Below are 16522 nucleotides of genomic sequence, written 5' to 3'. Positions count from 1 at the left end.
CACACACACACCACACACACCTCACACACACCTCACACACACACACCACACACACACCCTTATCTATGTATTCTGAAGGAGGAATAGAGTCGTTGACAGCTGAGGACCTGGGACGTTCCGGGTGGTGACTGCATAACAGTCCGTGCCTGACGCCATCGCTAAGCCTGGGCATCATCCAGCGGTAGCAACCTCCTAGGATAACAAACGTCATCCAGAAAAATCTCAAAGTCCCACCTCAATAGTCTACTTAACAAGCCAGCCCTGTGCCTGAGACAGAGAAGTGAGAAATTTAGATAAAGCGTTCACAGCACTCTTTACACCAGGGAAGGCCTGTTCCTGGAGGCTCCCCTCACTGTTCCTGGATGGGCCAAGTGACAAAGGGTCCAGTCCTCAATCATAAATGCTGGGGGGAAATATCTTTTCCTGAGAGAAATATGATATTTCACTTTACTGCCCAGTGAAAATATACAGGGAGGGCAGGGGGATGGGGGGCAAAACTTCTGACCGCTCAACGTCTCTAGACTTCTCCGCACTATTTCATGTCACCTTACTGAGATGCTTTCTAGACACTTCATTAGAAAACACGAGCTTCACAACGTGCATCACATCTCCTCAACACCTCATACCTCCTTATTTTAAATAAAGATGTACTTTGCTACTCTGAAGAGCAGTTTCTTCAAGGGAAATATCCAAAATCAGATCAGAATATTGTAGATCAAGGTCAACAAATTTTGGACAAGGATCAAATCCAGCCGAGTGTAAAGCTATTGGAAAACAGTTATGTCCACTCAAACTACCGCACAATTGCACTCATCTCACATGCTAGTAAAGTAATGCTCAAAATTCTCCAAGCCAGGCTTCAGCAATACGTGAACCGTGAACTCCCTGATGTTCAAGCTGGTTTTAGAAAAGGCAGAGGAACCAGAGATCAAATTGCCAACATCTGCTCGGTCATGGAAAAAGCAAGAGAGTTCCAGAAAAACATCTATTTCTGCTTTCTTGACTATGCCAAAGCCTTTGACTGTGTGGATCACAATAAACTGTGGAAAATTCTGAGAGAGATGGGAATACCAGATCACCTGATCTGCCTCTTGAGAAATCTGTATGCAGGTCAGGAAGCAACAGTTAGAGCTGGACATGGAACAACAGACTGGTTCCAAATAGGAAAAGGAGTACATCAGGGCTGTATATTATCACACTGCTTATTTAACTTCTATGTAGAGTACACCATGAGAAACGCTGGACTGGAGGAAACACAGGCTGGAATCAAGATTGCCGGGAGAAATATCAATAACCTCAGATATACAGATGACACCACCCTTATGGCAGAAAGTGAAGAGGAGCTAAAAAGCCTCTTGATGAAAGTGAAAGAGGAGAGCGAAAAAGTTGGCTTAAAGCTCAACATTCAGAAAACGAAGATCATGGCATCTGGTCCCATCACTTCATGGGAAATAGATGGGGAAACAATGGAAACAGTGTCAGACTTTATTTTGGGGGGCTCCAGAATCACTGCAGATGGTGACTGCAGCCATGAAATTAAAAGACACTAACTTCTTGGAAGGAAAGCAATGACCAACCTAGATAGCATATTCAAAAGCAGAGACATTACTTTGCCAACAAAGATCCGTCTAGTCAAGGCTATGGTTTTTCCAGTAGTCATGTATGGATGTGAGAGTTGGACTGTGAAGAAGGCTGAGTGCCAAAGAATTGATGCTTTTGAACTGTGGTGTTGGAGAAGACTCTTGAGGGTCCCTTGGACTGCAAGGAGATCCAACCAGTCCATTCTGAAGGAGATCAACCCTGGGATTTCTTTGGAAAGAATGATGCTAAAGCTGAAGCTCCAGTACTTTGGACACCTCATGTGAAGAGTTGACTCATTGGAAAAGACTCTGATGCTGGGAGGGATTGGGGGCAGGAGGAGAAGGGGATGACAGAGGATGAGATGGCTGGATGGCATCACGGACTCGACTGACGTGAGTCTGAGTGAACTCCGGGAGATGGTGATGGACAGGGAGGCCTGGCGGGCTGCGATTCATGGGGTCGCAAAGAGTTGGACACGACTGAGTGACTGAACAGAACTGAAATGAACTATGTCCACTGATTTACACATTGTCTGTGACTGCATGCATGCATCCATGCTAAGTTGCATCAACTCGTGTCTGATTTTGCGACTCCATGAACTGCAGCCTGCCAGGCTCCTCTCTCTGTCCGTGGGATTCTCCATGCAAGAATACTGGAGTGGGTTGTCATGCCCTCCTCCAGGGGATCTTCCCAACCCAGGGATCAAACCTGTGTGTCTTATATCTCCTGGATTGGCAGGCGGATTCTTTACCATCAGTGCCACTTGGGAAGCCACTATGTTATACACACTTCTTTTTCTCAAATCTCCCAACTACATTTTAGGACAAGCTGCATCGTGCCCATTCTGCAGATGGGTAAATTCCATTGCAGAGTGAGTAAGTTGACACAGGAAATCACAAGCCAGGAAGTGGACTGTCACGCCCCAGTCCTCTTCTTGACCACCAGAGCCACCCACTCTGCCAAGACCCACCACAGCCACTGCCTCCCTGCAAGGCCCCAGTGAAGTCTCTGTACCTCAGTCACCTGAACTAGGACTCCTGCTAAATGGGTTGAAGCTGGTGATCTGCGTGAAATTTTAAAATTGTATATATGTCTTTTCTTTTTCTTTTCTGGACTTTATCACCCACTCGTGTTCTAGTGTGATGCTCATGTCAGTGAAGGGACTGAATAAACACTTGCTGAATCAAGGAGGGAATGAAGGAACTCTGCTCCCTCCAGGGCAGATGTTTTTCCCTTTCATGACAGTCTTTAACACTCCTTGTCTTGAAGGCCAGAACTTAAGTTGGATTTCCCTAATGAAGAACTAAAATGCATTAGAAGCACTGTGTGTATAAAGCACCAGTCTGGCCATGGGGTTGCAAAGAGTTGGACACGTCTGAGCAACACAACACGTGGCATTGCAGGACGTATGAAGATAAATAAAGTCGTCACCCCGCTAATGCAGCACCAATATTGACAGGGAGGATCCCATCATTCATCCCACTAAGGGCAAAGGTGTATGGTCTGTAGAGGTAAAACACTCATAGCACTGAGATGACAAGGAGCTTGTATCTGTGAAGAACATAAAAGACTAGATAGAAGTTCCATTTGAATAGATCTTGAAGGACATTTAGTATTGAAACAATCAGCTATTGATCTTATATCCAGAAAATCAGAGACCATGTGATCAGTTCAGTTCAGTTCAGTCACTCAGTCGTGTCCAACTCTGCGACCCCATGAATTGCAGCACATCAGCCTTCCCTGTCCTTCACCAACTCCCGGAGTTTACTCATACTCAAGTCTATCTTGTTGGTGATGCCATCCAACTATCTCATCCTCTGTCGTCCCCTTCTCCTCCTGCCTTCAATCTTTCCCAGCATCAGCGTCTTTTCCAAAGAGTCAGTTCTTCACATCAGGTGGCCAAAGTATTGGAGTTTCAGCTTTAGCATCAGTCCTTCCAATGAATATTCAGGACTGATTTCCTTTAGGATGGACTGGTTGGATCTCCTTGCAGTCCAAGGGATACAGAATACATAGTGTAAATTTCGGCACATGCTCACAATGTTCTTTGTACCTAATTATGTTAATTAGGTGATACCAAATTAAATTATGTTTAGAGAATACAAATTAAGTAAGAGAGCAAACGCACAGTGAGGTCCAGTCCCAGGAAAAGAAAACATTATGTCTGAGAGAGGACTGAAACTCTCCCTACCAGGAGAAGCACGCATTTCTGCTTGCCTGCCTCGGCTCAGTGCCTGAAGCAGCGGTCCTCACAGCGTGGTTTCTGGGCCAGCTGCATTGTGATCACCTGGGAACCTGTTAGAACTGTAAGTTCTTGGGCGCCCCATCAGACATCCTCAATCAGAAACCTCTGCGGGTGGGCAATGCGTATTTTCACAAGTCCTTTAGGCTGCTCAGACATTCACTCAATTTTGAAAACTACTGGTCCAAAGGACTGCATTGGATAAAATTCTGAGTTGGGCTCCATAGAAAACATTGTCAGACCGATTAGACATGTCAGATATGTGCCCTGCCTCCACACAAAGGAGCCAGGACACAGGTGCCAAAGAGTATGATCCCTGCAGAAATCAACAGTGGGTGTCCAACGTGCCCTGGGCACACCCTAATACCTGTGAAAATCAAGCAGTAATGAATGCAGTCACAAACACTTTCTGGGAGGGGATGTTTTCTTAGTGGATAATGATTAATCTTCCCAATAAATAAAAGAGACAGGAACAGTTACTACCAGTTATAAAAGACACAGGTGCTAGAACAGGTTATGACCTAGACTCCTTACTAGGTATTTATCTTTGGATTATATTAGGTGTACAAAAGATAGAGGCAACCTGTCATATGATGTTTAGCTCTGATGAAACCATAATGGCAGAGATGACTATGATAGGGTTAGAGCACAGACCACAGCCTCTCCTTTGGCCCCGAAGCAGTGAGGTGTGGAGTAGCTGCACATAAACCTTATTGTTCCGGTCCTTTTCTGATGCAGGCAATGGCTTCTCCATCATTTGCCAACTTTACTGAGCATCTATTGGGTGTCTGCTATAAGTGTACCAGTGTGATACAGCAAGGGTAGTGTGGCCAGACCACTCACACAGATAAGGGATAAAACAGCTAGAACAGATGGCAAAACTGGAAAAGGGGGAGCTGGTCCTGGAAGAAGTCCAAGGTCTGGGCATATCTCCAAAGTGACAGACCTTTGGAGTGTTTCAAAAATTCAGAACAGGACATGTATTTTACAGGTTTACAACACTTTCTTTCCAGTCAGGTTAAATGAACTCTCTGTGGTACCTATTTCTAATCTCCAGATGAGTTGTCCCCAATCAAGCTCTAAAATGATCACCGTTTCATGGAAGCATCCACCAGATACCACAGGTTCCGAACAAGAGTTGGGATATTCGTGGGTGGGCAGTTACCTGACTCTGGTTTATGATCGTGTCCCTCAGATGTGATTCCAGGTACAAAATGCTATCTGCCCCAAACCCTTCAAAATAACCTTAAGAGAGCTACCTAATACAGCATAGACATTTTATAATAAGAGTATACAATACCACTCACTACCCAAGAAGTTGCACAATTGATAGATAAGCAATTATAACTTTGATAGAAACACTATTTCCCAACAAGGAGAAAATGAGATTTGTTCGCTATTTTGAAATCCTGACAAATTACAAAAAGAAAGAGATAATTTTGTTTTAAAAAACTCCACCCAAGAGATGTTGTGGGGAGGAGGGTGGGAGGGGGATTCATGTTTGGGAACACATGTACACCCGTGGTGGATTCATGTCAATGTATGGCAAAACCAATACAGAATTGTAAAGTAAAAAAAATCAATCAATCAATCAATCAAAAAAAAAAAAAAAAAACCTCCACCCTAAACGATGGTAGTCAGCCAAGATCAGGTTGATGGAAGACATCACACTCCTAAACGGGAGCAGTAGAAAGAAAGGCACAGCACACAAGTTTCATGGACAGAGGTGAGGCAAGAGGATAGGATGGCAGGAACACCAAGGGTGCTCCAAGCGTTGAGGCAACAGCGGCAGGAAGCAGAAAATGGCCCGAGCAAGTACCAGCGTGACTGGTTGGCACAGCACTCAGAGCAGCTGGGTGGGCCAGCACTGCCCTGTTCCTCTGGGGCCGAGCCATGACCAGCAAAGGTGCTTGCAAGCAGGAAGGGTGAGCGTGGGCACGAAGGCAGAGAGGAAGGCCTTCCATGACAGGGGAAAACCAGGAGCTGCTGGTAACTGGGAGGGATGGGAAGGAGCTGGCCTCAACGGCTGGCTCTCCCTGTCTGGATGCACGTTCCACTGTTGCTCCGTGAAGATAGGACACGGTACCCCAAAACAGCACCTATAGACGGCAACAGGGACAAATAAACAGAAAGAGGAGTGGAAAACACAACAAGAGGACATCCAAGGGAGGAAGTGCCAAGCGGGAGATTCATAATGCATACTTAACGCTCTCAAAGCTGACGGCAATATCTTATGCATGAAACAAACGTGCTGTGTGCTCAGTCACTGCAGTCGTGTCTGACTCTTTGCAACCCTACGGACTGCAGCCCGCCAGGCTCCTCTGTCCATGCGATTCTCCACCAAGAATACTGGAGCGGGTTGCCATGCCCTCCTCCAGGGGATCTTCTCAAGCCCGGCAGAGATCAAACCCACGTCTCCTGAGTCTCCTGCACTGTGGGCAGATTCTTTACTGCTGAGCCACCAGGGAAGCCCAAAACAAACATAGACTGTTCTAAAGTTTTTTTATAAAGACAACTCAAAAGACGAACAGAATAGCACAGTGGTCGTAACAATTAATGTGAAAATGAGTGAGCTGGAAGGCCCAGCTAAGGAATTCTTCCTGAAAAACAAAAAAGTAATAGTAATAATGAGAAAGAAAGGTAAGAACAGAGAAGACAGACAGAAGGGTGGCCTCTTTTCATAGCTGTTCCAAAACAAGAGTAGAAAGGAACTGGCAAAGATTGGAGAGACTGCTAAAAACCCAAAGAAAAACACAAAATTCTTTAGAATAAAAAGACTGCACCTTCCAGACAACAGAAATGAAAAAAGATAACAAAGGAAAAACAGATATATCCTTCTCCAGGGGGACCTTCCTGACTCAGGGATTGAACCTACATCTCCTACATTGCAGGTGGATTCTTTACCACTGAGCTACCAGGGAAGCCCCTTAAAGCACTTATAGTGATGTTTCCTTCCACAACTTTATGTGGTTATTCATATTTGATGATGATTATTAATTTAATCAGAGAAAAGGACAGTAAGATTTTATGTGTTTCAATAACTCACTGCAAATACCTTGATACTTGGAGAAATTTAGATTGAGAGCTCCGGTCTACCACCAGCTGTGCTGAGACAGAGAAGGCTGACTAGCAGGGTTGACAGGGTAGAGAGGAAGAGGTCCCCAGGTTACCGACAGCGCACAGGGCCAGGCCTTACCACAGCGATCCCGGACCACCAGGTTCCGACCTTCCTTCAGGTGGATGGTGAGGAGGTAGGCAAAAGGGCTGGGCAGGTTACTCAAGCCATCGCCAGCTTCCCTGAGATCCTGCATAGATGGAGAAGTAACTGAAGTCAGTTGTCTTGGGCCCGAGAAACAGAATGTGGAAATGCTTCTTCATTTAAGCAAAAAGGATGCTTGCAATCATGGCAAATCATCTAGCATCATCCTCCACCCCCACCTACTTCGATGCTTACCCTGTTCTTTATCTTTCTCCCAGAGGGATTCTATGAGAATTCATGACAAGAGTTTTGCAATATTACCTTTTCAAGAAGAAGTATTAATAGATAAGCTGCATGCTGACAACTGCCATCCCCTTAAACTCACTCATGTCCTGCAGGATCCTTTATCCTCCAGTTTCTGGTGGCGCACCCAGAGAGGACTCAGCATGAGAGGTCCAGCCGCGGGGTGGGCCCCCACAGGCCTGGCCCACCCCTCCAAGCTCAGATGTGGGATGTCTCCCTCCTCTTCTCCCCTTGCCCGCCACCCCCCACCAGTTCACATGTAATAGAAAGAGTCTAGTTCACGACCACTCAGATGACAGCCTCCTGATCCATGACCACTAACACATGTCCCTCCCTGGGTCCCCGCAGGAGACACTTCCTGTCTGGGGCATATTTTTCTTTCATACCCTGAGCCCCATTATAGTGCTTCCTACACTTAAACACACAGTCTCACCTCTCCCAAGCTCCTTTCCCTCTCCAGGAACACATCAACTTCTATAAGCCATTATATCAAATTCAAGTCTGTTTCTGAATATTTATTAAATGAATCCAATTCAGGTTTTAAAAAGAGCAAAGGTGTGTCTTTCAAAAGAAAACGTACAGATAAAATGTGTTGATCACTTATTTGACTTTCAATTAACTGATCTGTGGCTAAGTCACTCTCAACCAGCCTTCTTTTCAAAGTTTCTCAGTCCACATTTCAAAGCACTTCAAAATGGCTTTGTCTCCTGCACCAATCTCATTCTCATGGCTCTGTATTTTTAGAAGAATCTATTCCACTCTGACAAATCAATAAACACTGAATTTATCTTTTCCAGCCACAATTTGTAGGGCCTGTCTTTGTGGGTGACTACAGTTCCACATCCTTTAGAAATAAAAACAGGCAAAGATCCAAACATTTGATAGGAAATATTTGTAGTACTTAGTGTTTGTTTTTAAGGAATGTCACTTACAGATTGCTCTTTGAAATGTTGAGATGTCAGAGCAGCATTCAAATCACCACTTCCACAGAGCTTCTGTCAAGAAGAAGAAAAAAAAAAAGAATAACAACCCTGCTTCAAAAAAGCAAAAGAATAGCCACTCACAAGGATAACCTTTATCAGGTCTTTCCCTTTGAAGCTTCCATTTGCATACCCAGTTTCAGATGTGCGGGGTGCCTTCCAGAGCGTGTGGTGAGTCTTGGCAGTAAAAGGCTGACTCACTGGAGTCCATGAGGCTGCAGCCTCTGCCCTCTTAGTCACTGATCAGCATGTAGATAAGGCCGATTCTACTCTCCCGTGGGGCGGCCAGCACATCTGTAGTTCACGCAAGTCATCAGCGTGCCAGCAGCTTTGTCCCAGGGGAGGACCAAGGGCCATCCTGCCAGGTCCCTCCATCAGGGACCTGCCTGGACCCCGGCCATAAAGGAGAAAAGGGTAGAACAGGGACCAGAGACCTGAGCTCATCAGTCAGGTAGGACCCGTTTCAAATATGGTCACAAAGACCTTCCTCCAACCATAACCTCATGAACAAGAACCAATAAGGAAATACAGATTCTCTACAAACGATCTCAGATGGGGAGGTGTATTTATATTTCCCAATTTAAATATGCCTCCAATAACCAGGAAATGATGCCATGGGGCAATGAAGTGAGTATGGCTCAGCAGTAAGCATGGGATGCAGCAGACATCTGCACTCTTATCAGGGTTTTATGCACAAATGTGAAGTCCCCAGGAGCTCTGGGATTTTATGAAGGTTCTGGGCTCAATGTAAGTCTAGATGCCTATATGAAAAGGCACAGACAGTTGAAGTGAAATGAACAAAAGGCCTCTTAGCACTTGGAGTGTGTGCCCATTTGTTGGACCCATTAGCTGGGGCTCATTTCCTGTGGGAAAACATGAGATTTCTCCCTCCAAACAAGACTAAGTAATTCTAAAGTTGTGGGTAAACTGAGACACAGGCAGCAGTCCTGCAGAGATTGCTCAGATGACCCTGAAGCTCTGCAGGGGTGAAGGTGGGGACCAGATGCACTGTGGTCACTGATCCTTGGCACAGCAGGCTCAATTCAGAGAGCCTGCCTGGATGGAAGGCAGACTGGCTCCAGGACACTGCCTCTCTCTCTCTCTCCCCCTCTCTTTCTCTCGACTAGAGCTTAGGCAAACAGAACCTGGATTCTAGAGCAAAAGGGCGTTTCTTCAGATGCTACAAGGGCTGCAAACAAGCAGGGGCTTTCTGGTCCACCCCCTGTACATGCACTGACACCACAAAGGGCTACAGGAATGAGCCCTGATCACAAGTCAGGTAGGGCCTCATAAGCCCTCACCAGTGAGCACAGGGGTGCTCCTATAGATGTCTGCACCTGAGCTTCTCCCATCACATCTGCCTCTTTCTCCCAGTCTTAGTCAAATGTCCCTCAACTGTGAATACATTTCATTCAGGACCCAGGGTGATGGCAAGCACTTGTACCTTGCTCTAAGGACCCCAGCACTTTAGTCACTGGAAGCCCCAGCTGTGGAAGGACCACGATCACCCATCTCTCCCAGTGTGGGCTTGATCCCAGTAGCAGACAAGGAAGGAGGCAGCTGGGCCTCCAGTCACCTCTTGTCTGGTTGGTTAACATCTACTTGTGTTACATGTAAAATGACACCCAGGAGAGCGAGACAGGACAGCCTGCGGGCTGCTTTATGAGGACGATCAATATTTCAAACTCAACTCTCTCAAGTTCAGAAGATGTCTCCTCATGCCTTTTACACTGTGGCATTCCCCCACGGTCATCTCCTAGAAGCTCAGCAATTCCTCCTCTACCTGATCTGCAAAACCAAAAATGGCCGGATCAGGTCTTCACGTGCAGAACCAACAAGTAACATCTACTGTGTGATCACCCCGTTAGTGTCTCCAGTTTCGTGAAACAAATCAACACCCCACTGAATCAACCCTATTTGAAGGCAGTTCTGCAAAACCACTGGCGCTGGGATCAGAATTCCTGTTTAGAGTGAGTGGTTATGAACTCAGTAACAGGGGGCCCAGTATCTTCCATGACCAAACAGGAGAGAGAATGTTCCCTAAGAAGCATCATTCCTCAACCAGCACACCTACACACTCTCCCAAGAGAGGCCTCCCTGCACTGAATGATAACTGATGAACTGTCAGCTAATGATAACACTCATGAAGTAACAAATGAGCACACATCACCACCATCATGTACTTGCTATCAGAAACGATCATGGGGCTTTCCTTCAAATGCACGATAAGTCTTCCGCTTAGAATAACACGGAAATTAACTGTGAAGAATGACATTAATTCAACCTGATGGCTGGTTTTACTCACAGAAAAGTCACAGAACTTAAAGTTATGGTTCCCACGGCCCCTGTAACTGTCACCCGTTGTATATACACACCAAGGAAGGAAAGTGATCACCATAAAGAAGACAGGAAAGGCCTACAGAAGCAGAGGAGGACCAGGTTACAGCTGCTGGGGGAGACATAACTGAACATTTCCTTACGTTCTGCATGGAGCCAAAGGATTTTTCATTGAGTAAAACTGCATTATTTTCAGCTTTTTTTGTAAACCAACTAACAAATTGGTAACTTTTTCAATAAAAAGTTACAATTAGTATTTTTCTTGTAGGAATACTTGGTATCTGCCATCTTGAGATTTTTGTTGTTGTTCTCAGCAAGCATAATCAAGCACTCTAATTTTTATTTTTAAATTTTACCTTAAAAAAGTTAACACATAGTGAAACTGGCTTCTTACATGTGTGTATAGTATGATGACATTTTAATACATGTATGTATTTGTGTAACTACCACCAGAATTAGGACACAGAACTGCTGCTGCTGCTAAGTTGCTTCAGTGGTTTCCGACTCTGTGCGACCCCACAGATGACAGCCCACCAGGCTCCCCCATCCCTGGGATTCTCCAAGCAAGAACGCTGGAGTGGGATGCAACTTCCTTCTCCAGTGCATGAAAGTCAAAAGTGAAAGTGAAGTCACTCAGTTGTGTCAGACTCTTCGCGACCCCATGGACTGCAGCCCACCAGGCTCCTCCATCCATGGGATTTTCCAGGCAACAGTACTGGAGTGAGTTCCCCCTCAAAAAAATCCTTCTTGTGATCCCATTGTGATCTAGTCGTTCCCTCTCCCTACTCCATGGCAGTAAATGACCTGTTCTTATCCTATAGCTTCATCTTTTTTCAGAATATCATATGTATGCAAACTTTTGACACTGGCTAACACCAAAACCTGTATGCAGGTCAGGAAGCAACAGTTACAACTGGACATGGAACAACAGACTGGTTCCAAATAGGAAAAGGAGTACATCAAGGCTGTATATTGTCACCCTGCTTATTTAACTTATAAGCAGAGTACATCATGAGAAATGCTGGAAGAAGCACAAGCTGGAATCAAGATTGCTGGGAGAAATATCAATAACCTCAGATATGCAGATGACACCACCCTTATGGCAGAAAGAGAAGAAAATCTAAAGAGCCTCTCGATAAAAGTGAAAGTGGAGAGTGAAAAAGTTGGCTTAAAGCTCAATATTCAGAAAACAAAGATCATGGCATCCAGTCCCATCACTTCATGGCAAATACATGGGGAAACAGTGGAAACAGTGGCTGACTTTGTTTCTCTGGGCTCCAAAATCACTGCAGATGGTGACTGTAGCCATGAAATTAAAAGATGCTTACTCCTTGAAAAGAAAGTTATAACCAACCTAGACAGGTTATATAATAACATATAATATGGTTAATAATAACCATATTAAAAAGCAGAGATGTTATTTTGCCAACAAAGTTCCATCTAGTCAAGGCTATGGTTTTTCCTGGGGTCATGTATGGATGTGAGAGTTGGACTATAAAGAAAGCTGAGGGCAGAAGAATTGATGCTTTTGAACTGTGGTGTTGGAGAAGACTTTTGAGCATCCCTTGGACTGCAAGGAGGTCCAACCAGTCCATCCTAAAGGAGATCAGTCCTGGGTATTCATTGGAAGGACTGATGTTGAAGCTGAAGCTCCAATACTTTGGCCACCTGATGCGAAGAGCTGACTCATTTGAAAAGACCATGATGCTGGGAAAGATTGAAGGCAGGAAGAGAAGAGACGGCAGAGGATGAGATGGTTGGATGGCATCAACGACTCAGTGGACATGGGTTTGGGTAAATTCCAGGAGTTGGTGATGGACAGGGAGGCCTGGCATGCTGCAGTTCATGGGGTCACAAAGAGTTGGACACGACTGAGCAACTGAACTGAACTAAACATCTTTCACTCAGAACAGTGCCTCTGAAATCCATTCAAACTGGCAATTTTTTAAATTGCTGAATGGTATTCCACAATTATGAGTGTACTATAGTTTCAGAGAAGGCAATGGCACCCTACTCCAGTACTCTTGCCTGGAAAATCCCATGGATGGAGGAGCCTGGTAGGCTGCAGTCCATGGGGTCGCTGGGAGTCGGACATGACTGAGCAACTTCATTTTCACTTTTCACTTTCATGCACTGGAGAAGGAAATGGCAACCCACTCCAGTGTTCTTGCCTGGTGAATCTCAGGGATGGGGGAGCCTGTTGGGCTGCCATCTATGGTGTCGCACAGAGTCGGACACGACTGAAGTGACTTAGCAGCAGCAGCAGCATAGTTTGTTTATCCATTAAGCACTGGTTTTAACCATTTTAAACAAATGTTTCCAAGGGCATACTCAGGAAAAGACAAATAATCTTGAGTATCATTAGTGATGAAAAGTCTTCATGTGATAAAGATCTCTAATTATATACAACATCCAGAAACTCAGCACTAACATGTTGGCAGAAGGCCAGTTATCCCTCACACAACTCTCCCTGTCACCTTTCTGGTAAATGGGATTTGTGTGTCTTTGCATGTGTGCGTGAGTAGGCGTATGTTTTCTTTTTTTTAATGACAGCAAATTTACATCAATATTTCCATTTTATCTTGCTTTAAGGTATAATTTATGGAAAAGTAAAACATACAAAACTGCATATAAAACTTATTAAAATGAGAAGATATTCGCATGGATGGGTCAATTGTTTAAAAAAGGAAAAGAAAATCTCCAGCCACCAAGGATCTTAAGAGAAAGACGCTGATGTGAAAAAAATGACATTTTCTTTTGTTTACACTATGTGTGATCTTGTACAAATATCACTTCCCACGTGGCTGTCTGAAGGATCTTACCACGACGAATACACAGGAAGTCTAATAATAAGCAAAGTAAACAATCATTGACTGTTTAAAACTTTAGTGGAAGAGGATATAAACCCACATGCAGGAAAGCTAAATAAGAGTAACAAGTTGGCTGAGAAGGTCACTTGGATGGTCTCTGGGAAATACTCTATCCAAGGACATGAGTATAGCAAATGATATATATAATACATATGGAATTAATCACTTAACCTACATCTATTAATGGGTGGGCCAAAAAGTTTGCTTGGGTTTTCCATAGGATATAATGGGAGGGAGGGGACATAGGAATACCTATGATAAAACTGAAAACCAGAAGCAGGAGGCTTAAGTCCAAAGTCTGAGAACATCAGAGAACTCCTGAATTCAGGGAACATTAAGCAATAGGAGCTCATCAAACGCCTCCATACCTACACTGAAACAAAGCTCCACCCAAGGGCCAACAAGTTCCAGAGCAAGACATACCACGCAAATTCTCCAGCAACACAGGAACACACCCCTGAGCTTCAATATACAGGCAGCTCAAAGTTACTCCAAAACTTTAGACGTCTCATAACTCATTACTGGTCACTCCACTGCACTCCAGAGAGAAGAAACCCAGCTCCACCCACCAGACCTCCAACACAAGCCTCCCTAACCAGGAAACCTTGACAAGCCACTGATACAACCCCACCCACAGTGAGGAAGCTCCACAATAAAGAGAACTACACAAATTACCAGAATATAAAAAGGGCATCCCAAACACAGCAATATAACCAAGATGAAGAGACAGAGGAATACTCAGCAGGTAAAGGAACAGGAGAAATGCCCACCAAACCAAACAAAAGAGGAGATAGGGAATCTACCTGAGAAAGAATTCCGGATATTGATAGTGAAAATGATCCAAAATCTTGAAATCAAAATGGAATCACAGATAAATAGCCTAGAGACAAGGATTGAGAAGATGCAAGAAAGGTTTAACAAGGACCTAGAAGAAATAAAAAAGAGTCAATATACAATGAATAATGCAATAAATGAGACCAGAAACACTCTGGAGGCAACAAATAATAGAATAACGGGGGCAGAAGATAGGATTAGTGAAATAGAAGATAGAATGGTAGAAATAAATGAATCAGAGAGGAAAAAAGAAAAACGAATTAAAAGAAATGAGGACAATCTCAGAGACCTCCATGACAATATGAAACGCTCCAACATTCGAATTATAGGAGTCCCAGAAGAAGAAGACAAAAAGAAAGACCATGAGAAAATCCTTGAGGAGATAATAGTTGAAAACTTCCCTAAAATGGGGAAGGAAATAATCACCCAATTCCAAGAAACCCAGAGAGTTCCAAATAGGATAAACCCAAGGCAAAACACCCCAAGACACATATTAATCAAATTAACAAAGATCAAACACAAAGAACAACTATTAAAAGCAGCAAGGGAAAAAAAACAAATAACACACAAGGGGATTCCCATCAGGATAACAGCTGATCTCTCAATAGAAACTCTTCAGGCCAGGAGGGAATGGCAAGACATACTTAAAGTGATGAAAGAAAATAACCTACAGCCCAGATTACTGTACCCAGCAAGGATCTCATTCAAATATGAAGGAGAAATCAAAAGCTTTACAGACAAGCAAAAGCTGAGAGAATTCAGCACCACCAAACCAGCTCTCCAACAAATTCTAAAGGATATTCTCTAGACAGGAAACACAAAAAGGGAGTATAAACCCGAACCCAAAATAATAAAGTAAATGGCAACGGGATCATACTTATCAATAATTACCTTAAATGTAAATGGATTGAATGCCCCAACCAAAAGGCAAAGACTGGCCAAATGGATACAAAAACAAGACCCCTCTATATGCTGCTTACAAGAGACCCACCTCAAAACAAGGGACACATACAGACTGAAAGTGAAGGGTTGGAAAAAGATACTCCACACAAATAGAGACCAAAAGAAAGCAAGAGTACCAATACTCATATCCGATAAAATAGACTTTAAAACAAAGGCTGTGAAAAGAGACAAAGAAGGCCACTACATAATAATCAAAGGATCAATCCAAGAAGAAGATATAACAATTATAAATATATATGCACCCAATATAGGAGCACCGCAATATGTAGGACAAATGCTAACAAGTATGAAAGGGGAAATTAACAACAACAAAATAATAGTGGGAGACTTTAACACCCCACTCACACCTCTGGACAGATCAACTAAACAGAAAATTAACAAAGAAACGCAAAGTTTAAATGATACATTAAACCAGTTAGACCTAATTGATATCTATAGGACATTTCACCCCAAAACAATGAATTTCACCTTTTTCTCAAGTGCTCATGGAACCTTCTCCAGGATAGATCACATCCTGGACCATAAAATATAACCTTGATAAATTCAAAAAAATCAAAATCATTCCAAGCATCTTTTCTGACCATAGTGCATTAAGATTATATCTCAATTACAGGAGAAAAACTATTAAAAATTGCAACATATGGAGGCTGAACAACATGCTTCTGAATAACCAACAAATCACAGAAGAAATCAAAAAAGAAATCAAAATATGCATAGAAACGAATGAAAATGAAAACACAACAACCCAAAACCTGTGGGACACTATAAAAGCAGTGCTAAGAGGAAAGTTCATAGCAATACAGGCATACCTCAAGAAACAAGAAAACAGTCAAATAAATAACCTAACTCTACACCTAAAGCAACTAGAAAAGGAAGAATTGGAGAACCCCAGAGTTAGCAGAAGGAAAGAAATCTTAAAAATTAGGGCAGCAATAAATGCAAAAGAAACAAAAGAGACCATAGCAAAAATCAACAAAGCCAAAAGCTGGTTCTTTGAAAGGATAAATAAAATTGACAGACCATTAGCCAGACTCATCAAGAAGCAAAGAGAGAAAAATCAAATCAATAAAATTAGAAATGAAAATGGAGAGATCACAACAGACAACACAGAAATACAAAGGATTGTAAGAGACTACTATCAGCAATTATATGCCAATAAAATGGACAACGTGGAAGAAATGGACAAATTCTTAGAAAAGTACAATTTTCCAAA

At 43.4% G+C, this 16522-nt stretch overlaps 1 protein-coding gene across 2 annotated transcripts in view; it reads right to left on the bottom strand.

The window, feature by feature from the left end:
- The window catches only part of MCTP2 (multiple C2 and transmembrane domain containing 2), a 205245-nt gene that overhangs the window by 172744 nt on the left and 15979 nt on the right, over positions 1-16522 (bottom strand). For both annotated transcript variants that reach the window (XM_040256994.1, XM_040256993.1), the window contains exons 2-3: positions 8258-8320; positions 7020-7128 (exon numbers count right to left, since the gene is read on the bottom strand). In XM_040256994.1, the coding sequence (XP_040112928.1) occupies positions 7020-7128; positions 8258-8320 (172 nt within the window). The remainder of the gene's footprint in view (positions 1-7019; positions 7129-8257; positions 8321-16522) is intronic.

Source organism: Oryx dammah, unplaced genomic scaffold (assembly GCF_014754425.2).
Source record: "Oryx dammah isolate SB20612 unplaced genomic scaffold, SCBI_Odam_1.1 HiC_scaffold_16, whole genome shotgun sequence".
Taxonomy (NCBI): Eukaryota; Metazoa; Chordata; class Mammalia; order Artiodactyla; family Bovidae; genus Oryx; species Oryx dammah.
Note: the sequence above shows the minus strand (reverse complement) of the source record. Positions and strands in the feature narration are given on the sequence as shown.